Source organism: Melanaphis sacchari, unplaced genomic scaffold (assembly GCF_002803265.2).
Source record: "Melanaphis sacchari strain LSU unplaced genomic scaffold, SCAv2.0 Contig212_pilon_pilon, whole genome shotgun sequence".
NCBI classification, from domain to species: Eukaryota; Metazoa; Arthropoda; class Insecta; order Hemiptera; family Aphididae; genus Melanaphis; species Melanaphis sacchari.
The window spans coordinates 423,707-449,804 of record NW_020271059.1 but is presented as its reverse complement, the minus strand read 5'-3'; the positions used below and the strand labels follow the sequence as shown (position 1 = coordinate 449,804).

General features: G+C 23.2%; 1 protein-coding gene across 5 annotated transcripts; it reads right to left on the bottom strand.

The window, feature by feature from the left end:
* Window positions 1–838: 838 nt before the first annotated feature.
* LOC112593878 (serine/threonine-protein kinase Genghis Khan) lies at window positions 839–26,056 on the bottom strand. Of its 5 annotated transcripts, none has more exons than XM_025338460.1 (32): window positions 25,733–26,056; window positions 20,692–20,758; window positions 20,451–20,621; window positions 19,951–20,141; window positions 19,783–19,863; window positions 18,953–19,101; window positions 17,367–17,661; window positions 15,453–15,575; window positions 15,083–15,386; window positions 13,761–13,885; window positions 13,187–13,293; window positions 12,882–13,101; window positions 12,706–12,806; window positions 10,024–10,165; window positions 9,678–9,802; window positions 9,506–9,617; window positions 8,970–9,118; window positions 8,192–8,298; window positions 5,081–5,259; window positions 4,806–5,010; window positions 4,449–4,735; window positions 4,227–4,373; window positions 4,021–4,156; window positions 3,679–3,932; window positions 3,076–3,244; window positions 2,828–3,016; window positions 2,558–2,743; window positions 2,241–2,488; window positions 2,088–2,172; window positions 1,661–1,780; window positions 1,227–1,390; window positions 839–1,159 (listed from the first exon to the last, which is right to left on the bottom strand). In XM_025338460.1, exons 2-32 carry the CDS (start codon window positions 20,726–20,728, stop codon window positions 1,049–1,051), a joined length of 5,019 nt encoding a protein of 1,672 aa, XP_025194245.1. In that variant the 5' UTR covers window positions 20,729–20,758; window positions 25,733–26,056; the 3' UTR covers window positions 839–1,048. The 5 variants fall into 5 exon arrangements, with proteins under 5 accessions (XP_025194245.1, XP_025194244.1, XP_025194246.1 ...); XM_025338459.1 differs by having other exon boundaries at window positions 3,076–3,256; window positions 4,230–4,373; window positions 25,733–26,055; XM_025338457.1 differs by having other exon boundaries at window positions 1,049–1,159; window positions 3,076–3,256; window positions 25,733–26,055.
* Between the last annotated feature and the right edge of the window lie 42 nt (window positions 26,057–26,098).

Genomic DNA, 26,098 nt, shown 5'->3' with positions numbered 1-26,098 from the left:
TGTAACTTAACCTAACCTCCTTCACGAAAAACAAACAAATTTTTTAATAATTTAAAATATTACCAACTCTATGACAAATATACTTATAGAATTCAAGCAACCTATTTAAAATGAAGTCAACAGGAATAAATTTAAAAATTATACACCATCTAGGAGCTGAACTTAAGTTTAAAGATCCAATTATTAATGAAATTATTAATTTTATTAATACAGGACATTTATAATTCATTTGAATAAATTTATAAAATCTTTATTACTACAGCAATGTCTGGTTTTGTACAAAGAGAATTAAGTCTACAAAATATGTATGTCCATCAATGTATTAATAATGAATATTAATATCATAAAAGAAATAACAGTTAAAAAAAATTAGAAACTAGAAAATGCAAGACTAGAATTAAAATGAGCATTTACAATTAATAAAAACAAAATAAAAATAAATGCAAAATTAATGAAATAGAATTTTATGACCAGAATCGTTTAATAATATAGAACATTATAAAATGTATGCTTATTCCATAGAATCTAGATTGGGCTCTCATTAATTCCTAAAAACATACAAGAATTATAATTATGAATGCTAAGTGAATTTAACCATTTTTCATTTACGTTCAAAATTATTTTATAAATTCATAACTTGATATTATTGTCTTTTGAAACATGTTTGTTGTAAAATGGCTTATAATAAAAAATCATTACCTTTTTAAATATAAATACTTGAATTTTATACATTTAATAAAAAAAAATAGATTTAAATTTTTTTTTTTTTAAGTAATTTATTAAATTCACAAAATTCAAACTAGAAAAAGAAATAGAAAGAAAAAAAGAGATCCTTAAATGTTATTTCATTATTAGTTTTTACAAGTTAATAATTTCAAAAAAAAATTGATCGTACAATTATTAGTGATTTTAGATATCCATCAATAATTTTAATAAGAAAAATTATGTATGTGTTAGTACACTAAAGTATTATTAAATAACACATTATACTTATAATAATGTTTTAACCTATCATATTGATAAAAAATATGTATTATACATTTAACTATTAACTATCATAACTAGATGACCCATGCTCACGATTAGGACTTGGAGGAGTGCTTGTATTACTACTGTTGTTTGAAGCTACAGAATGCCTCGAACTACCAATCTGATGATCCTATCAACAATATTAGTAGTAATTATTGAAATATTATAAATAATGTATGATTATCTAGACCACTTACTTTATATTCATTTAAAGATGAAATGCTGCGATTTAATGAATGAGACATATTTGGTGGTAGATCTGTGTCTGAGTGATGATGAGAATAGTTAGAACCAAAAGATTCTGGTGTTCTTGGTGGGAGTATTGTTTTCTTTTTTATGTAAGATCTTTTTGCAGTGGATCCTAAAATTAATAAAACAGAAGATTATTATATGTTTTTAAATAATTTAATAATTCTTAAATAGTAATTATTAAGGAACAATTACTTAACTTACTTAATAACAAAAAATAATAAAAAAATGAATAGTTAAATTCTGTTATTTAAGTTATGTATGTTATGACAAATTATTAAAGATCTTTTTTATTGGCTAGTAAACTTTTAATGTATGCTACAGGTATTATTTAATATTACAATAGTCCACACAACTACATAGTAAATCATGCCAAGCTTACCAATAATTGGATGATAAATAGTTTTATTAATATCTGATCGTAATATTAAATTTTTACTTTCTTCGGGTGACTGACGAGTCATGTCAATCACATATTTTGCTCTTGCCATTTTGAACTTGTCTAAATTATAATATTTTAATTGTAATAAATACAATTATATTGTTTATTAAATGTTACTAATGCTTTGTTGATAGTTAAAAATGCAAAATTGATTTTAATTTTTTTATTTTAACAGGCAAGTCTTTTTATTTTGGTTTTAATGTTTGCAATTTTTATTCATATTAAATATAGTGAGTAACCCACCATTAAGAATTTTTTTAGTTGATAAATGATAAAATTAAATTTATTTTAATAATATTATTCTAATAAGCCCGATGAACATGTTTTAATACAAAATTATTATTCGTTTAAATAAAAAAGTAATTACCACTCAAGGTAGAATGTTGCTGTGACGGACTTCGTGCAATTTGAAATGAATGCTTACTAGTAGTAGAAGTAAATGGTTGAAGAGGCTATAAATAAATACATTTTAGTTTTTTTTTCAATACCATAGAAATTATAAATATAATGCAACTATTACTTTAGTTGGAGGCATAGAATCTGCAGTTTCAACAGTTGTAGGTAAATCAAGCAATCTTTGAATTTGTATACCATCTCCTGGTCCCATATGACTGATATGGTTAAAATTGGTAGGAGCTGATATAATTTTAGACCTTCGATCAGGCCCTCTAATTGCTTTTTGTCCTTCGCGCATTGAAAACCGTCTTCTGGTCCGTGGGATAGACATATTACCTGTTAAATCTCTCCATCTGATGTTGATTAGTTCTCCTAAATTAATAAAAATTCAATTTTGCAAATTAGAAAAAACTTTTTAACATTTTTTTTTTTTTAGCATACTTTGGTGTACATTGGACAAGTATATTATACACGGTAAGTCATCAATATAACACACAGTTAATGAGCCAGTATTATTAATAGGATGGGAATTTCGTAAGTTCAAAGTTTGAATCCAATCACCGCTATCGGCATTAAATATATTTATATGAGTTTCACTATATATCAATAAATGACCATCACAATAACCTGTGGTAATTTGAATACAAATTTAGTTTAAAATATACTTCATATATTAAATAAATCACAAGCTTTAAAAATGACATAGCTTACTAGCATCAATAAGATCACTAGGATACATAATTTCTCGGTCTCTTGATTTCCGACCTTGAGAATCTACAAAAATACCTAAAGATTGGAAGATGAGTAGAAATTCTCCTCTAGGAAGTTCAATTGCTTTGATTGCATCCATTGCAGAGTATGATAAGAAACCCATCATATGGTTATCAGGGTGTACCAAAGCTATAAATCAAATATTATTATAAATATAAAACCTTTTATATAACTAAAAATAGTATTACAGATTGGATGATGATCTCCAGTTATATGGTATACACTGAAACCAGAATGGTAGCCGACACATAACCGTCCATCAGTAAATATAGTTAAACTTTGTGCTTGAGATGGTAGCATTATTTCTCTAAGTCGCCTATGCCTCAATTTAGTCCTAGTAACCTCGTAAATAATCACCTGAGAAGTATTCTACAATGTAAATTAATAAATTTTAATTTTAATTAATATAAGTTAAGAAAATATCATCCTCAGATATGTTGACTCTGTCTTACTTTATTTTTCTATTATTTATAGAACGAACTGACTTATTATCAAATGTATAGATAAAAATATTATTAAGAGCACCTACTAGGTTTTTTTTTTTTAAAAAAAATTTTGATTTAAGTAATGAGCATTTAAAAATTGTAAGAAAAAGCTTATAAATAAAAAAAAGTTATAATAATTAATAAAGTTTTAAACTTTAAAATTGATAATATAGATAAATTCACTCTAATATTAAAAATAATAGAATAAAATGGATTCTTCTCCACATAATATTTTCTGTTTTAGTCAAAAAAAATTAAGTCAAAACATTTTGTTACAACATCCTCTTAAAGATTTCTTCATTTTACCTGCCGTTTTACAGCAACACATAAACAATACTGAAGATTTGTCATGCCAGGATATTTCTTCATCAGCCCAGTACAGAATGTGATACAACCTTTACTTTCAACTACCTTAACCCATTCAACATCATCTCCGTCTAAAGCACGCACTGGAATTAAACGAACTTGTCTTTGTTTACCAGATAACACAACAATAAGCTGCTCTTCGGCTATATAATCTATTTGAAAAATTTTCTTTGCTTCTCCAATCTTGGCGATTTCTAGTGAAATTTAACAAAAATTAGGTAAAATTAAATATTTAAAAGTTGTATTACAAAATTTATTTATATCATTAAAAACAATACGCACCTAATTGATCTAAATCTATACAGTACAAACCATCTTCAGTTCCTATTACTAAACGATCGGGATCAATTATAGCACTAGCCATGGCATTTTTGGTGATTGAAATTGTATTATCCACGAGTTCTTTTGCTTTAAATATCTAAATTAATAAGAACAATAACTATTTTAGATAAAAACTTAAACTAAAAATATATAATTTGAATTCTTACTACCGTCGTATTGGGTAAATTATTTCTTTTCAAAATTCTATGCAATTCACTTAAAGCGACAATCCATTTATTTTTCTCACTTTCTGTATCAGCTAACATTAATGTTTGATTTTTGACTCCAGGAGGATCTAAAAGTGAAGTAGTTATCTAAAAAAAAAATTAACAAATTAAAAAATCAAACATTGGGTTTATAAATAATTCATAGACTTTCAAAACACATACACGAAAGATACAAGGGATATCTTTTTTTCCAGCATGAATAACATCAGATTCTCTTACAGAAGAGACTGCAAATTCTGGATCACGCATATCTAATACTTGGGATACAGTTACTGCAGGTAAAGCATTTCGATCTTGTGAAATATCATATAGAAATAATTTAAAATCGCATACTACCACAAACTGTCTCACCCATCCTTTTTTAACACCACCAGATCTAGGTACTTTGACGTAACCTTCATAAGCAGTACCTATACCTCGTGTGGGATCTATTCCTAATGGTCGTTTTGCTAAAATAATTATTACATAGTTAATAAGTTTTTTTTTTTATTTAGATATTATTAAAATATAGATAAATACTTTGATCAGGTGGCACTGGACAAAGCAATGGTACTTTGTCTGAACAAATTGTGTGACACACAAATCCACACACCTCACATATTACACCTTGCCGAACAAGACCAACCATCAATGATGTACAATGGTTACATTTAGTTGGAGAAGAAAAAGTTCGAACTACAAACTGATGACATTTGCCTTTTTCAGAAATTAAACTGTTAGGGTTCTAAAATAAAAATATAAAATAATAAAAAGATAATAAACAATAAAATTAAATAATAATAGAAGCCACTGACTGTGTTATTGAAATCTGAAAAGCTAGACTTTCTAATTGAAAGTGCTTTATTATCATCAAAGCTTCTGTCATAACTATCAATACTATCATTTAAATTAGATTTATTACTATTTCCAGTTGCAGATTCATTTAAAAAGTGATCTAAGTAGGATAACGGTGAACATGAAGATTGACCTAAAACTATAAAAAAATTAATTATAACACAAAAAAATAATAAATACAAACAATGTAGTTATTAACTAGATTTAGTAAAAATTAAAACATATTTAATTAACACAATAACTAAAAACTTAGACATACAATTATTTTCTAGCTTTAAAGGTATATAAAAAAATAATGTTTAAAACGAATTTATTACATTCAAATATAAAAATCCATAACAAATATTTTAGTTTTAAGCTTGAACAATCAGATTTTTTTTTAATTAATTTTTTAATGAGTAACTAATGTTTTAATATCAAAAAATATTTGGAATATCATTTATTAATAAATTATTTAATAAATAAACATGTACGCACTAAGGACAAAATTAAATCAATTTATTTTTGTTTAATTAAAAAATATGATAAATAAGTTAATATTTTATTTGGTAGATGACCAATATAGTGACCTTTACACTAATATAATTTTTTAACAGAAGTGATGCTATTTCATGCATAACATTAAATATAATAAATAATTAATTTTTATATATACTTTTATTATTATCTAATTTATTTATTGTTTTAATGTGTTCTACATTTTATATATTTCATCAAACCGTAATTAGGTACTTACATAAAATGTACATACACTACATTGCATCTTATCAGTAATCACACTACAACATATTATACACAAGTCTAGCAATTATTACTTAAATTCAAAAATTACATAAATTAAACATAAACATGAATGTTTCAATAAATAATTAGGTAACTTCCTTCAAACTTCTAGTGGTGTTAATAAAACAGTTAGGTTAAGGTTAACAGCAAGATGATTTCACACATTAATCTAATCATTACAAACCTATTGAAAAAAGAAGTTCTAGTCAGAGATAGTATTGAAATAAGATAATGACGAGCCCCCAAACACAACTCGATAATCCAATAAACAAAGGCAACTTGCCTAATTAAATAAAACAAATTATTATAATCATAATAATTATAATTGTTACAGCATAGGTTATTAAAGTTAACATTGAACAGTTATAAATGTTTAAAAATCATTACTAACATGATAAGCCTAAAAACAAAAAATCAATGTCTATCACGTAATAGATTAAAATCTTAAATCTCTTAAACTATACATATATATATTTTTATTATTATTTATAAATAATATTAAATATTTAAACATGTGTTATATTTTTAAGTAGAATTGTTAAATTTTTATATGGCTCAGTGAAGTATTGAATACCCCATGGCCTTTTTTTGTTGATCTCGTATTAGAGGAAACTTAGAATTGTAGACTGAAGACCAATTATCCATACACATATGATCTATATTCAAGAATCATTATTTAATCCCACAATAGAAGTTTGAAGTTCATTTTGACCCATAAGCTCAACCCAGTAATAATATCAAGAACTGAATTTCAAATGCTAAAGATCCTAATATAGCTATACATGAACACTAGATGCATAAACAATGTTCCCATCACAATGGTAACAATGTCGATTACATTTGCTAAAATCATTCATAAGGACATTTAAACTAAATTGGTTAAGTACTGAAATTCTTTTTATACCACACTAATTATCTTATTAACTTAAATAATAAAGGTCAATTATTTATTTTATAGATACTACATTATATATAAATAATTACTAATTAATATCCTATTTTAAAAACCTGAACTAAAATTATTAACTGAAATATTAAAATGTATTCCATAATATTGTTGCTGAAAAATTAATTAAAATTAAAAACATTATTTAAGCTATGCAAATTTTCAAATTCACTAAAATTAAACTTATTTGCTTATATTTTTACAACCAGTGTGCCACAGTTAGTATTAGAAATACTAATATAACTACTCATTGGTGAACAAATTATAGATATACATTTTCAATATTAAATTGCCATTAGAGAGCTTCAGCACCAGTTGTCTTAGGTTAAAAATATGGTGTAATAGCTCAATCAGAGAAGTATAATATTTTATCATCCAAAGTAATAGTTATTTAATTTGTAAGATAAGTTATCTCAATTTTTACTGATGGCAAATATTGCAAACTGAAAAATATTTAAGTCACTAACCAACCCAAGAATTATTATTTTAATAATCTTTTAATAATAAATTACTTTGTTCTTGACAAACCAAAATTAGAATAAATACAATTTATTGCATACAATTTTACATAGAGAAAAAACATTTCAAATTGTGTTTTGATCATATTTAAAGTCAACATGAATTTCTTGAATAATAAATTGCAGATTGTCAATAAATATGAAAATTAATTTTAAAAAGTTTCCCACATTGGTAGTTTTTATCATTAATTTATGGTTTATTCATATTTTTTTTTTTTTTTTTTTTTTAATATACAAATAGTAAATATTATTTTTATAAACTTGAATTGTATTGAATCGAGTAAATTTTAAGCAATAACAAAATAATATATAGATATGAAAACAGAATATTGTAGCACAAACAAAGATCATTACTGTAATATTTTGTGCAGAAACCAGTTTCAGATTTAAAATGAAAAATTATAAAATTTGCACATATAAATCAATGTCCATCACATAGCCATAATCAATTTTCCATTATCTAATACATAATTTATTTTTACAACAGATTTTTATATATTTATACCTAAAATTAATTATATCAAATAATATTTTTGTTTGCTTTTTCTTAGAAGTTGGTTACATACTAATATGGAATAGAAAAAGCACCTATTATATTCTAAACATAGCTTATGAGCCTACAATAAAATGTAAATGATAATATAGTATAACAGGAATTTTAGATAGATATCAGTCAATCTGTAATTATATGAAATAGAAACATAAGATGAACACTAACCTACAAATATTTATAGGGAGAAATTTAAAGCGCAAATATTTACTATGCCGGGACACTACACTATGAAAACACTAATATTAAACTATATCAAAATATTTTATCTTACATGATTGTCTGGCATCTAGCTGATTTTGTAATTCTTTTATCATATCATCTTTATCTTTCATATTATATACCAAAGATTCATACCGCTGATGAAAATCTCTTAATTCTCTGAAATATTATGAAATATGTTTCATTAATAGATAAATTTGTTAATTTAATTAAAATTAGTAGGGGATTTAATTTTAATTTTAAACGTCTTGAAAAATGTTTTGCATATCAAAAATAACATCTGAATTTAAACATTTTTCATAGTATAAAATAATTTTATGTAACTTTTTAAAATTGCCACTAATTAAAAAAATAAATTTTGTTTTTTTTTTTTTTGGTTAAAAATGTACTTCAAAATTTAAACTCAAACTTCATTGAAAATAACTAAATGCACAAATCATAAAGTAAAATCTATAGACATTTCTAGAACTTTAGGAATTAATATAATAATTTCAGTTTCATTTTATGTTTGTTAATACAATAAAAAAAAAAAAAAATTATAAGTAATTTTTTGAGTAATTTTATGATTTAAAGATTAAAGTTAGGTTCCAGTTAAAATTATAATACATTTTTGACATTCATTATAAATTCTCAAAATAATATACATTTAATCAAGATAATAATATTAGAAATACATTAAACCATGAAATGATTAATTGATGAATTATGTTTTAAAATATTTTAGGTCCTTTTCAAAATTACCAATGTCTACCAAAAATACATAATATTATGTCCTTTGAACAAAATATGAATTAATATATATATATATAAATATACTCGATAAATCATACTTTTGCATTGCAATCAACTCTGATCGAGTCTTGCTTAACTCTTCACCTATTGATTGCTTAGCTTGAATTTCCGACTGCAATGAACTTTGAAGATTTAAAAGTTCCATTTTATCGAGTTTTTGACTTCTTCTATTTCTCCAACTATTATCCTAAAATTATAATTTTTTAATAACAAAAATATTTACTTGATTATAAATGATTCTAAGATGTTTATATAAGATGATGAATAACTGATAAATGGCCTATGATTAAACAAAAGTTTAAAATTATACCAATTAATAAAATAAAATTGGCAAAATATTCATTACAGTTGAATAAAGTAAAAATTTTTGTTCAACAATTATTATAAAATAAAAAATTAAAGCAATACAGGTTAAGGTATGTTTATATCAAAATAATAATGATTAATTTAGTTAATATAATAACAATAATAATAATGTTATTATAAAACAAATGAAAAAAAATTCTAAATTTTTGAATTACGATAAAATTTTATTTAAATGAAAAAAATAAAATATAATAAATATCATTCTTACTAAAGCTGATTGACCATTATTATTTGGACATTGTTTTAAATACTCTAATTCTTCTTTCATTTTTGCTGCCAAAACTTGCAAATATCCTCTAGCATCTTTTTCATCACTAATCCTAAAAATAGAAATTAATAAAATAAAAACATAGTATTTAAGATGTATATTTAATTTTTACCATTGAATTATGTCAGATATTTGAGATTCCAATTGATTAATAGTCTGTTTTTTTACATGTAATTCATCCTTTAATCTTTTATGTTCAAATTCAATTGAACGAATTATTTCATTACTTTCTTTTTTCTGAAATTTTTTTATATATTAAATAACATTTAGTCAATATAAATATTAATTTTCTTAACTTAGTTAATAAATTATTGAATTATACTATAATATATATACTAAACAGTATACATTATATAAATAATTTTATATTCATTATTAATAAAATTTAATTATATTTATACATTTATAATATTGTAGCTTAATGTAAAATGTATGACAAACAAATTTAAGAAACATACTTCTTTTTCCAGAGACTTTTGAATAACTTCGTTTTCAAATATTTGATCTTTCAATTTATTTGTATCCAAATTATATTTTGCTTGTTCTTTGCTAATATTTTCATTATATTCTACTTCTAACCGTTCAATTTCTCCTTTCAATCTAATTAAATAAATTATATTCATTAATTAATAAATTCACAAATTAATTTTTATAGTTTCTGTTAAATTAAAATATTTATGGGTACATTTATGTCGTATAGATATGATGAGCTAATATCAGATATAATCAAGGCTTGCTAACATTATAATAAGTAATTACGTTATATTTGACAAAAAACAATTGAGATTTGTAACTTAATTATAACGAAAAACAATAAACATAAATAGTTAAATAACTCAAAACAAAACATGATGATTAACAAAATATATATCATAAAACAAAATATAACGCAAAACGTTATATATATTATATCATTAAATGAAATAATCAATTTCCAATCATTTAATAGTTATAATTTATAAAATATATTAAAAATTTTAATTCTGAATAACGATAAATGCAAAAGTCGAATAACGTTTTAATTTTGAATAACGTAATACAAATTTATTTTTCAAATGCAAGCCTTGAATATAATACATTTAATTCAATAATATTTACATTTTATATCTATTTATATATATATATTTTTTAAAGCATAATATTACAGACCCTTAACAAATCAATAAAAAAAATATTAATTATATTAATAACTAGGGTTAGGATGTTTATGACTTTTACATATTTTTTCTTTTCGTCGTACACATTGCCAACTCAGTAATAAATTAGTTTTGTATGGCATAGAATCAGATATATTCAATTTTATTTCACATGTTTTTGCATATTTAGGGATTTTTATGAATAAATGCATATTCTGCTAAAAAATAACTTAAATATAATATAAACATCAATATGTGCCTATAGGTACATTGTTGGTTTCATTATTAACTAAAACGAGAAAAAACATGTAATTTATATAATTAACTTATCTTTATTACTTATTTATCTTTACTATAACTCTATGTTTATTAATCAATATAATCATGTTTATGAATGATGATCGTGATAGTGTGGTGATGCCTATATTTTTAATTTCAAAAATCTCATATTTGTATGTATTTGTATTTAAGTCTAAAGTTAAAAAAATAGTATTGTAAATTGATAAGGAATAGATTTTGGATTAGTACTTAATAAACTAATTTTAAAAAGACATTTAATTTTTTTTAGGGACATATTTTGATATTTATTGTGCATATTTGCATGCATTTTTTAGTGTTTTTAAAGTCATAAACATCTTAACCCTATTAATAACATATTAAATTCAATATTTTTGGGAAAAACTATATCAACTCACTGCAGTGGTGTATTAAGAATTTCTTTAAGAGAGGTATATTACTAAAATTTCAATACTCAATGTCTCAACATGTTATTACCTACTGATAAATAATAAATATAGCACATCTATAATCATATAAATGTAAGCTAAAGAAAAGTCAAGGGGAGAGATACATCTCCATAATCTTCCACAAAAATTTCTCACTCACCGTAATACTAAACATAAAATAAATTACTTTAATATCAAAAATATACCATAAAATATACTAAGTGATATACACACTGTCTTCAACCAGAATCGTTTTTTTTATACACTATGATATATCATTCAATTCAAATTTAACGCGCTCATCAAAACAGTGACCAACTCGTCATTAAATGTACAACATATGCCTACATTTTTTTTACTTCAATGTTAATAAAAAAAAAAATTGTAACAATATTTTTTGAATAATTTTAATAAATCCACAATAATAGCTTATTAAAAATCTTGAAATAATAAAAAAAAAATTCTATTAAAACTTAATTAAAAGAATATTTTTCTTTTGAAACTAAAGTAAGCTTCAAACTATTCATAAAGGTGATACCAGAAGAATTTTATAAATTATAAATATGAAATGTTTAACAATTAACCATACATTATGCAATTACACATTTTTAAATGTAATCATAAATGACAAATATGTAAGAATAATCCAGTTTAACAAACCATAAGATATTTAATACACAATAATTTTAATAATCAAATAAAATTGGTCAATATTTGTAGATTATCGGATACTTATTAATTTACTAAAATTACTATTTTTAATTCTAAAATCTGAGATTCTTAATATAGCATATTTTATTCTCACTGGTGAACAGACCAAAATATGTAGTTTTTAATATAAATGTTAAAAAATTTTTCATAAAAATAAATATCATTACTTCCACAGAGTTCTAAATTCAAAATGTTTGTTTAATAGATTTATTATAAATAATAAAGAATGTTATGTTCATATCCTATACATATAAAAAAATATTGTGGCTTGGCGTGGCGCGTTGGCTGCTACCAGTCGCGAAATGCGACTGAAAGTAAGTAACGGCCACAGCTACTAGCTGCTGGATGGGTGACCACTCGGGATCATAGTGGTTAAAAACCTTGCCACACATACACATGTTTGCTATCAACCGTAACAATCGTTAAATACAACCTACCGTACCAACCTTACCCCTTACCATAGTTCATAACCCCTACAAACAGCTAATGATCCTAGTTGCCGGGCTTAAGTTCAATTAAAAAAAAAAAAATATATATATATTAATTTTTTTTTTTATGTTTAACATACCGAATTATTTCTTGCATTGCTCTTTGATTAGCGTTTTCATTAGTTTCAAAATTATTGCCAGCAAATGACGGAGGATTAGATCTTTCAATTTCAATTTTATACTAAAAATAATATTTTTGTTAAATAGTTATCTTCAAATCAATTGATATTCCAACTTATAATTAAAATTTATTTACTTGATGATACATTTCTTCATTTTTTTCGCGCAATTTACGTTCATTAATGACTTCAGCTAAAGACTCTTCTAATCGACTTTCAAGCTCTCTACGGACTTTTTCTGAACGACGAACTTCTTGACGTAATATATCTATTTTTGACATAGCCTCTTCTAATTCTTCCTCTTTGTCTCTAACAAGTCTGGAAAGCTTTTGTTTATGTTGCCTGAGTTCTGATAACCTGAAATAATTGAAATAATTATAAACCACTAACATTTTAAAAAAACCCTCTTTTTAATTAGTAGAATAAAATATATAATATATACTTATTAGTAACATGACCGTATTCAGTCATAGCATTGTTTTTTTGTCCCATAGCATCCATTAATTCTATTTCTTGAGCTTTTAATTTTTCTTGAGTTTCTTGTTTTTCCTAGAAAAAATTTTTTTTGATTATATTATACCAAACAATTTAACAATATTGAAAATAATACTACATTTGTCACTAAAATATTAATATTTTTTATCCTATATCTTGAATCAAAAAACAATAGGGTCTTATATTTTATATAATGATAAATCTAATTTTTACATCAAACTCAATATGACAATAGTTGTACATTGTACTTAAATTTTTTATTAAGCATTTAAAATTAAACACTTTTTTATTAATCAATATGTAATATAAAATAAAAATAAAATTGATGAATAGAATATTTATATTTTTATTTAAAAATGGTTAATTTTTTCTTGATTAAGTTAAATAATTATTAAACTACTTTCTGTAAGTTAGATGTGATTACTAAACAAAATTAATAGTTCATAAAAGTATTTTTATTTTTAAATAAATGCTAAATCCAAATAAATAAATAAAAATTCAATGCTAAATTTATTATTTACCTTTTGGAGTTCTTCTTTTTCTTGTTGAAATTTTTTTATTATAATATCCAATTCTTTTTCATCACTAAAAGAAGCGTTATGAGTTTTTTTATTTTCTTTATATTTTTTTAGTTGATCTTCAGAATCTAAACATAAATAATTATTAATTAATATTTAAACATAATAAGTTATACTATATTAATGAATTTTATTAATATAGTTAATTGTTTTCAATTAGGACCCCATCTTAAAATTTGCATTTAGATTTTTATTTAAAATATTATTAAATTTATTAATACAATGTTAAGATTATCTCTTCCAAGTTTTTGTTTTTTTAAATAACATAAAAATAAAACAAATAAAATATATTCTATTTGGTATTGTTAATTAATTTTAAAATCAACATAAACAAATAGTTGTATAAAAATATGTAAATGTGCCTCAAACTGGATTATAAAATCATTATAGTGCTGTTGTGTTTATTTCTCAGATTTTTAAACACAGAATCAAAAGTTTACTTCTTAACATCAAAAGTACAAATGCATTGTTGCATCTAGACAGTAGTTACAGTTGTCTGCTAGCACTTTTTATATACTATATAACAGTTATGCCCAACCCGCGGCCCGCAAAGGTGTTCCAACCGACCCGTGTAAAAAAAAAAATTATTATTTACAAAAAATGTATTTTATTAAGTTTTTAAAAATATAAAATATTTTACAATTTTGAATTTTTATAAAAAAAAAAAATGCATTGGATTTTAGAATATTAATAAAAAAAAATTAGTGAGAAATTTGGGCTTGTTTTTCTTTAACCAATCTTTCAATGTTCGGAGTGAAATGTGTAACGCCAATTCTTAATAAGAAGTTTAAGTACAATAGATATACCTATGGCTAGTTTATATTTTATCGAAATGAACAAAAAAAAAAACCCATGAAACATATACAGCCTGCAGTACAAATATACATTTTGAATGTGACCCACCAATTGAAAAAGGTTGGGCATGCCTATTATATAATATTGAGTATATCCTAAACTGTTAATTGACACTAGACGCTGTCAAGAAATCATACTGTGAAATTTATTGTTTAATTATTATAGAACTAGTATCATATTACTAAGGCAATAAAATGTCATAGTAAAAATTTGGGAAGACCTAGATTATGTATTTTATTAACAAGCAATTATTTTAACAATAATTCATAGTGAATACATTTAAAATACAGAAAACATTTTCAAAAATGTATATTCTAATAAATTTTTTAATAGTATTATTTAACAAAGAAATTCTGATGAACTGTTCAAAAGTTAAATTAGTAAAAGAAATCAAATAATATTATCCCAACCTTCTACTTCATTTTTTCCTTCTTGAGATCGCATTCTTTTAGTTGTTTTTCCTGACGAAAGAGACTTTCCAATAGATCCCAGATCTGATACAAAGCTGTTTTGAGTAAAAGTAAAACCAACGAAAGGTAAATGTAGAGCAGAAAATATAGGATTTGAAGGAGTAGGAGGAAATATATCAGTTTTAATATCAATTTCTTCAACATCAAAATGGCTGGTATCAGTTGGACTAGATACTTCAGGAATATACGGTGCTACACTATCTCTAATAGTGTCCCAATCTACACCAATAAACCAATTATGTTCCTAGAAAATGTAATTTTAAAATTTAATAATTATTAAAATTATTATCAATATTATGATTTAATTTACTTTAAAGTCATTGATGCCAGTTTGACCTAGTCTTTGTTCAGCACTACAAATAAGTTTCCTCATTAAATCTTTTGCTTCTTCAGAAACTTGTACTTCTTGGTCATTAGGGAAATCAAAACAATTCTAAAATATTGATTAAAAAAAATTATAAATTGTAAAATACACACAAACATATCATCTCTATTGATCATAACAATCAATATCTCATTTCATCAAGTACAGGGGTGTCATTAGGGGTATTGCAGGGTATGCTTATGCATATCTAAAATTTATCAAGATACAATTTGGCGAGACTATAATTTTTTCTGTGCCAGGCAAAAATAATTATTCTTTTCTTTTTATATAGAATTATTCTTAACTCTCGAGCATTGAGAGAGTCAGCATATAGGCAGTATAGGTGATTACCTAGAGTGTTAAATTTTAAAGGTCACAAAGTAGAATCTAATACCAACTCCTATTTTTTATTAAATTTTTTTTTTTTTACGGATTTTGTATTAAATTTTATTGAAAATTTACTAAAAAATGCCTAATTGCTTTAATATTTTTGTTTTGTTTAAATTGAGATAGATAATAATTGGTTTATTTTTATTTGTATTTTTCATTTATTGTGTATTTATGTTTTGTAAGTTAACATCACAGTTTAAAATCATTTATTTTCAAAAATTATTAGCTGGCATTGATGATTATGAATTATAAATTATAATAATTATGATCAAACAAGACAACATTATTATTATAGTTTGTTGTTTCCAGAATAGTGTATAAAATTATAATTTAGAAATAAATTAGGTATATTCTATGCTGTAACAGCTGAAACCCGTATTCTAATATTGTTTAATTTACTTAACACTCAAAATATCAGACACTTGCAATGTTGTAGCCAAAAAGTTAGAATAATTTTCATATTTTACATTTATTACATGATAAATAATTATCAATATTATAACACATTTTTAATTTAGATTGGTTTCAGATGTTGAAAAAGACTAAATTTTAACAGACGAATGCAACCATTTTATAACCACTTTTATCAAAGGAGACAGAATTTAAGAATAAGTACTGAAAATCACTCAGTGCTACATATGTTTGGTTAAGACTTTCAGGATTTGTTATATTTTCTATATTGTCTAAAATAAAAATAATTAAATTTTAATTAAAATAATGTAGGTATTAACTTGGTATTATTAGGTATATACTATATTGATGAAATTTTATTTTTGTAATAACTTTAGTATATAAATATATAATATATTGGCCTACTGAACATTTTTTGGCCTACCTTATTGTTAGCATACCTTTCAAAAAGTCGAATAATGCCCCTGATCAAGTATTGAAATATAGTAAGTAGTTAAATTATATAGTAAAAGAAAATTATGATTAAAAAAGCTTATGAGAGAAATTTGTTTAATTTTGACAAATAATATTATATTTCTGTATGTTGATGAATATCAACCAAAGAAAGTGAATATAATTAGTATGAAAATTGTTCATAATTAACAGATATAAAACACTATACAGACACTATAAAATATAAGAATAGTGTATATTCTCAATAGTTATATTTAAATTAGTCAGTAAAAGACAATAAAAAATGACATTAACCTCACATTTTGGGTCATTTAGATTACTATGTCTATAAGAAAAATATTAAATATCAAAGAAAAAAAAATTATATTATTTGAATTGATATAGATAATTCAGTACATAAATCATAAATAAATAAATATTTAAATAAAACACAATACTGATATTTATATAATACCAAAATAAACAATGAAAAATAAAAATAATATATTTTTTAAATTTATTATAATTAGTATTTAGTTTTTATAAAAGATATTTAAAAATGATAATTTTTTTTTGTTTTAGAAGAGAAATATTAAGATAAATTGTTTGAAAAATGAATATAATTACCTTGTGATTCATTATTTTAGCATAAGTATGTACAAGAGATTCAGCATAAAATGGAGTTTCTCCATAAATCATTTCGTACATACATACTCCCAACGACCACCAATCACATTCTCGTCCATAACAACCTTGTCCATCTTCAATAGCTTGTAATATTTCTGGAGATATGTAATCTGGTGTACCAACTGCAACATTACTTTCAACAAAACCATTTGAACCCACTTTTAAGCATGATCCAAAATCAGCCAAACGTATGTGACCATTAGCATCCAATAGTACATTATCAGGCTTGATATCTCTGTAAATTAAATACTTAATCATTAAAATTCTAGATACTGAAATAATTTATTAAATCAATAAAATAATAATTTATTTGAGTAATATTTATAATAAGATTCTAATTAAATGTATTTTACTACATTTAAACAATACTTTTTTTAGTAAAAAAATGTTTTGTATTAATAAATAACTTATTTTAACCTTACTTAGTATGGGACAATAGATAAAAATGGACTGGAGGCGCTGGTATTCAGCCAGCAATTTTGTTGTTAGTTCCCAGATGGATGACCACCAGGGAATTTTAGCAACAAACACCATGTCTTACCTGACTATAAACGTCCTGACCATAATTGTCGAGATAAAAATAGTATCCAAATAAAATCTCTCCTAGCATTAAAAAAAAACCTCATTCATTTTAGATTTGTTTTTCTGTGTATTTTTGACATAATAAGTTCAGTTTTTGTGATCTGAGATAATTTTAAATTCTATTCTTTTTCATTATGATGTTAGTATACATTTATATAAAAATAAATTATAATATATTTATACACAAAATACATTAAGTAAATGATAGTAATACAATAATAAAAAGACACAGATTATTAATGCTCAATTAAGAATCTAATTGACCAATTCAAATGTAAAAGTAAGAACATTACCTGTATTCTTTTGTTAGTTTTTTTTTTTCACAATATTTTAAATTAAGGAACATAGATAATTTTCTAACCTTTACGTTAAATGGATAAATAAAGATATCAGTACAAAATTGAAATTTTAAAACACAAATTTTTTGCATTATCATATCTCTTATTTATATTAAAGGTTTATTTTTGGCTGTTTAAATTGAATACTTTTATGATTTTAGCATAAAAATATGTTGATTTTGAGACTTTATTATAAATATTTTTGACTTCATAAAAATATTTTTTACGCTGAGTATGCAACTTAATTTATATATAAGGATTAAAGTTTAATAATATTTTTTTAAAGTGGTAATTGTATAATGATTTTAAAGCTTTAAATAAATTATATTAAGATCAATAATGAACAACATAAAACTAAAATCAGTAGATTGAAGTCTACATTTTTTGTAAATATTAAAAATGACTTCTTATTTTAGTACAAATTACAACAACACAGTGAAAACTTTATTAGAGACAATGGGTGGTATACTTTGACTCAATATCAAGGAAACAAAATTGTTTTTTAATTACTATTCAATAAAACTAGTTATAGCATTTTATTTACATACAACAATGAAACTCTACTAAAGCTGTTTAATACATTTCTATTAAAATATAATAACTCACCTATGAACATAATGTAAATCATGAATTGAATTAATTGCTAATATCATTTCAGCAATATAAAATCTGGCCATATCTTCAGGAAGGCGATCAAAAAATTTGCTTAATAAAGTCAATAAGTCTCCTCCACAGTAATAATCCATAACAAGATACTGAAATTAATGTTTAATAATAAATTTGATTTAAATTATAACCATATGACACATTATAAGTTATATTTTGAATTTAAACTTAAAATTAAACTTGTCAAAATAAAACCAATTTATAATATTTATAAAAAAACTATTATAACTTTTAACACTGTAGAAAAGAATATTAAAAGAGATAAAATTTAACTATTATTGAACTTACAGGTATATGATATACTTTTAAGTTTAGATATACCGCATATCTAAGGCATTTAAAAATTGTGATATTTTACACAGTTATATTTAATAACTTACATTTGAGATAATATATCAATCCATTTCAACTAATATATTAAAAATAGCAACACAACAATGATTTTATTAGATGCAAGTTCACAATGCTTCTATGATAACATGTAGATCAGAGAGAGAAATTTAATTGTGTGCTAACATTCTTTTAAAGATAATATTTTTAGTCTAAGATTTTCATTTTTTACAATTTTTAAGAACAAATATATATTGATATAATAATCATATGTAAATTTTTTTTAAATTTGTGTCCAATCTTAATACCATTAAAAAAAAAAAAACTGTTTATGATACTTAAAGAAACATGAAATTGTATTTATGAATTAATAAATAACATAACTTGTATAAGTATATTGTTTTGATTTTATTTTATTTTATGATATACAAAAAAATTACCAAGTTCGTTTCATCTTGAAAAGCATAATGTAAATTAGTTATCCATCTACGATCACCATATACCAAAACATCTCTTTCTTCCTAAAAATGCATATGATATATAAATAATTATTTATTTAAATTATTATTAAACACTTTATTATATTAGTATTAAAATTATTAAATTACTTGAAAACATGCTGTTTCAGCTCTTTTAAGCATCTCCCATTTATTAAGAATTTTCATAGCATAAACTTTATCCGTTCCTTTCATATGTACAACACACACTTCTCCAAAAGCTCCACGGCCAATTACTTTGATAGTCTCAAAATCATCTCTAGTCAAACGTAATGACTTAACACATAATGCCACAGGTTTTACTGAAATTAGTAAAATACACATTTAAAATATGATTTTAAGTAATAGTCTATATAATCAGTTTTTTTTCTTTGATTTCAATCATTCTACAAGCTGTACAGTATACATAATATAACATGCGATACAATAAACGTAAATGATGACATTTATTTGTTTAACATACTAAGAAGACTTAAATGAGTTGGAGAAGAACTATAATAATTGACAACACTTTGGTATGATTCAATGTTAATTAGACTGAATTTGTAAAAATAAAAATATAGTAGATATCTGTTATTTATTTTTATCAATAATCAATAATTAATGCATACCAAATTCTATAAAATCAGATACAGTCTTCTCTCTGCGTAAAGACGAATTATTACATTCATCATATAGTACAAGCAAAACATCTAAAAGGGTTTCAATACTGAAGCATTTTCCTTGTCCTTGTATTGGACCTCCTAAAAATAATGCTTCCAACTGCCTCAGTCGATTATCACCTAAAAAATGTAATTGAAAAAATAATGAAAAATAAGTAATTAATAAAAATATAAAATTGTACCATATTACCTGATAAAAGTTTTATATCAGTTACAGCTTCCGTCATGGCATTACCGTGATTTTGCAACCAAAAAATCTAAAGATATAAACATTTAAAAAATTGTATGTATATTATACAGTTGATACATCCAAAAATAACTAAAATTTAATTTTCTATAAAAATATAAATTTAATTAAAAATATATCATCAAAGGTAATGTGCATATTAATGAAATATATCATAATTTAATTATGTTTTTAATTATTTTTAGTTTAAGAGTAATAAATATGAAATACTTTTAATTCAATAATTCAAATTAAAAATAATAAAAATTGAGATCAGTGAAATGATACCTTAAAGACCTAGATCGAACACTAAATTTATAACATTTTTTTTTTCTACAATACTAAATAATATGTTTTTATACCCAGTTATTAAATGTTTATAAAATTAAAAATATTTTTAAATGATTAAGTAAGATTCAATCTCATAATAATGAACTCAAATAAACGTTGAACTGTAGGAAACAAACAAGTAAATAAATAATAGATAGTTAATTACATGTCAAATATTGAAAAAAATAAAAACTAAAGAAAATGTTTAAAAAATAATGATTGCCTGTATAATAATTATTATATAATATTAAATAATTATAATAATCAATTATAAATATAAATAATATTTTAAGCTTAAGATATTTATAATTTTAAGATATTATATTATACCTAATATTTATAATATTAATAATATTATTTTATTATTGTAATACAATTATGTAGTTTAAATATTAAGCAATAATGAACTAAACAAAAAATCTTTAAAAACTTATATGACTGGGCCCAATATCTAATTTTTAAATTCCCTAAATAAAAAAAAATAGACAATCTCAATCATCAGTGATGACTGACTCGGGCTGGAATTATATGCACTAAAAATGTATTAAATATGCATGCAATTATGTACTGATTATCATTCAAATATGCACTTTAAATATACAAAAATATATGAAAATATGCAAAAAATATTGATTAAAAAATGTGTTTTATTTTCATTAAGTATAAATAAATAAAATTGAATGAATGTATGCACACACAGATCATGACGAATGTATGATTCATTAAAATCTACTCAATAACAGATTACTACTTGTCCTGGTAGGTATCAGATAAGATAAGAAAATGATTTTGTCAAATTACGTGAACTATAAATATGTTATTTTAATTTAAATAAGCAAAATATTACATATTTGCATTTAAAAACCGTATATATGCAATGAAAATATCGTAAAATACAGAAATATACAGTACATGTCAAAAAATGACAAAATATGCAAAATCTTTATATTTAGGATCTATTGACTACAAATCAAACTTGTAGCTTACCTAGCTATTTTTGGACTTTACAGAAAAAACATGCAAATGTATATAAAACTGGGCCCTAGTCATTACTATTGACGTGTAAAAATGAATAGGCAAACTAGACAGTGGGATCTAGCGTCCTTCCTTTCAACTATTAATAATTAATATTCAAGAAAGATATTGAAATTTATTGTTAGTTGATAAAACATAACTTTTGCAAAAGAAATGTTCTTTATACTAAAATTTTGATTTTCTTATCACAATCGCATGGTATAATATGTATTAATCATAGACTATTCCTTGATAGTACAGGTAGTAAGTAATTATGAAAAGTATAACTAAATGTTATATTATGTTAGTATTTATATACAAATTTTTTTTGTGGTATTATAACTAGAACAAGAACCACAAGTGTTATTTCTACTAACATATTATTTTTTTAAAATATTAAACTCCATAAATTAAAAATTCAATTATTGATAAAGTTTTTTTGAAATTTGCAAAAATCGATGGAGCAAGCGTGATAGTTAGGTTCAGAAAAGATAAACTAGAAGCAATGTACTTTTAATGTTTGTACACAAGTTAAATTTAATTATTATTAAAGTATGAGAAAATGTTAAAACATTTTATTTCAATTTTCAATACATAGGAATTATTATATTATATGTATATCAATTTTTTTAAACTATTATCTCATGATAAATTAAAAAATATTAGGCATTAAACTAAGATAATAATAAAAGTTAGTGTCATTAGTAGTACATGAGTTTTGATAAGAAATATATCTTAGTTAAAGTACCCATTCCTATATAAAAACCTAACCTAAATACACCCATGATAGTACATCAGGTTTATTCTATTTTAGTATTAAGTATATTTTACTAATTTTGGGTCTCTAAAATAATACATAATATTATTATTTATTCACTTGATAACCAATATCCCAGGCATATTATTATAAACTATGCTAAATATTTCCTAATTCATAATATAGAAACTAAAAGCAATATATTTATCAATAAACATCTATAATCTATAAGGATAATTAAATTATAAGTTTTTTTTCAATAAAAATCATAAATAGGTTGATTCACAATGCTTTTTACTTCAGTATTGCAGTTCATCAAATTCTTAAGATTTTTTGTAATACTTAAGAAATCTCTTGTGGGGATAAAAATTACTGTTTTATTAATAAAAACCCTCTTTATTGCTTAAAATTATTTGGGAATGATTTGTGATTTTTTTTAAAAAAATAATAATGTATCTAATCCAAAATTCAAATAAATAATTTTTCAGTTAATAAAATAATTATATTAGGATAAAGTCCTTGAAAATTGCTTCATAATAATTGTAAAAAATATATGTCATGTTGGATCTAGGGTTTATTATACTTCGATCATTTTTACAAATTATAAATGTTTATAGACTAATATTTATTACTAAAATGTATAAGTCACCATAATCATATCTTTTAAATTCATTATCGTTAAACTATTAACAAATTTAAATAATTCAAAAATAATTTTAATTTTACTACTTTAAAATGTTCACTAAGTAATTAACAACAGAAAAGGAGTTTCATTAAAAAAAAAAAGATTTTGAATTTCCATAGAACACTCCTCAAGTATTAAGAAATATTTCAAAAATTTCAAAATATGGACAATATGGTCTTAAATTTTTTTTTAAATATTAAAAATCATATTTAATAGCAATATTGAAGAAAAAAGAAATTAACATACCCAATGAATTACTCTATATATTGTGTCATTTGTGATTGTAATAAGTGAAGACCTCAATTTTGTTAAATTCCCAGCCAACCAAAAATTCAATAACTGGAGGATGTCCTAATTTTATCATGTTTTAATTTATCTTGATTAATTTATAATATTCTTAAGCTATAAACTCAGCACCTTTGATTGTTCAATACATAAAAGATGCAAAGCTGACTAATAAGTTAATACAATAATGTTATTAAAGAACAAAATGTCATGTTATGCTTCAAATACTTAAGATTACATAACTAAATTATTGATGGGTTAAAAAAAGTTAAGTTAGAATCAAACTAAAATAATAAATATGAATAAGGACTTCCTAGTTTGAAAATAATTTCAGTATCTTAAAATTTTTTTTAAATTAACTGTCGAAATTAATAAAATGAAATTCAATGTACAATTAATACAACTGACAAAAAAGTTTTTTATTATTTGTTTGATCAGCCTAATTATAAATGATGGAAAATTTAACTTAAATAACTAAAAAAAAAAAAAATACAATAACTAATTCAAATTTTATGAATGTTCATAAATACAAGTATTATTGATACAAATTTAACAATCTTTTAAAAAATCATTAAATATAATTTCTTAGCTTATTTCTATAAAATTATATCAATAAAAATGTATTACATTTTTTATTTTTATATTTTCATATAATATATCATATTATGTAACACAAAACAATTAAAAAAAAACAATATATTTTAAATCATTATTAGAATTTTTTATCATGATTTTTAATATTTATTATAATTTATATGTAAATGTAATGCACCTAAAAACTCAAAAACCTCTGTTTAATTATGTAAAATAGCAATTGATTTAATTGTATATAAATTATAAACACATCAACTATGTTATAATTTATACCCATTCATTTTTGTATAATTTGTTTATTAGTCTTGTTTCTATGACTAACTGATAATTTTAAGAACTATTACATCAAAATTATTGGTTGTTTTTATTTTTATAATGAAAAAAAATAGTTAATTATTGAAAGAGCAAATATTTTTAGAATTTTAGTACTAAAATAAATAAATAAACATGAATAGTAGTTACCCATTACAATAATATAAAATATAAGTACATAAAATCTTAAAATAGGTACTTAAAAAAAATTAAAAGTAAATTATAGAACATACCAAAATTCAAATTTAACATAATAACAATGTATATCACAATACTAACAGATTATTACTCTATACTGACCACCTCTCAATGATGCATAAACCATAAATTCTAATATTTCAATACACTTCCATAAGTAACAACAGAATATTTTGTTTCTAAGCTATTAATTATTAATAAAAGATTATTATGTATATATACATATATATTATACATAATTTGTACTTTTTCACATTTTAGATAAAATTTAAAAAATACTAGTAATGTGTTTTGATAACCACTAAATATACCTAAAAATTATAGAACCACAGTTTGTAGTACTTTCTACAATAACAATATCAAAATTCTAGCCCAAATCATTATAATTTTAAGCAACTAATTCTACCAATTTATACACTATACACGGTATTAAAATAATTGATCAATTCAGTCATTACATTCTACAATAATATGTTAAAAATTATATTATGAGTTATCGAAATTGCAATTAATCATGCTAAATTTAATATTTCATTTTTGTATATAGCGTTACAAAACCAGCATTGTATTTAACTTAACCAAACATTATGTATACAATTGAATTTTCCGCATTGCATAAAACGTCCCTGGTAGTAACTGAATAGACACTAGACAGTCAGTGATCAGTGTAGAAACCATTTAATAAAATCTATGTGCAGATATAACAAAAATCATATCCGACGTCTATTGGTGACTAGTACTGATGGGTGACTGACATAAACATCTCAACAGAGTTATTCGTTCGAATGAAACATTGTTATGGATACAGTAGCTACACATTATTCACTCACCGAAATTAATTATTAAATTGATGTTTGCGAGCAGTACGCTGAGCCTGGTCCGACGTCAGTGGTTTCAGGTACCCCGCGCCATTCCGGGACCGACAGACCAATCACCCGATGCGCCCATCACAACGGATCGGATTAACAATTCGACGTACGTGTAACGGCCGCTCAACGTCTTTTCTTTTACGTTTCTTTCGTCGCGTATTTATCGTTTAAGTAATTACCTCCGTCGTCAGGAGCTCGGAGTAAGCCACTGATAAATACTTAATTTTTTTTCACTAATTCCGCTGATCGCGGTATCACGAACGTTTGAAGTTCGGAGTTCCGACGTCGTATAATCTCATACACTGCGCGCTGTTAACGGGGGAATTT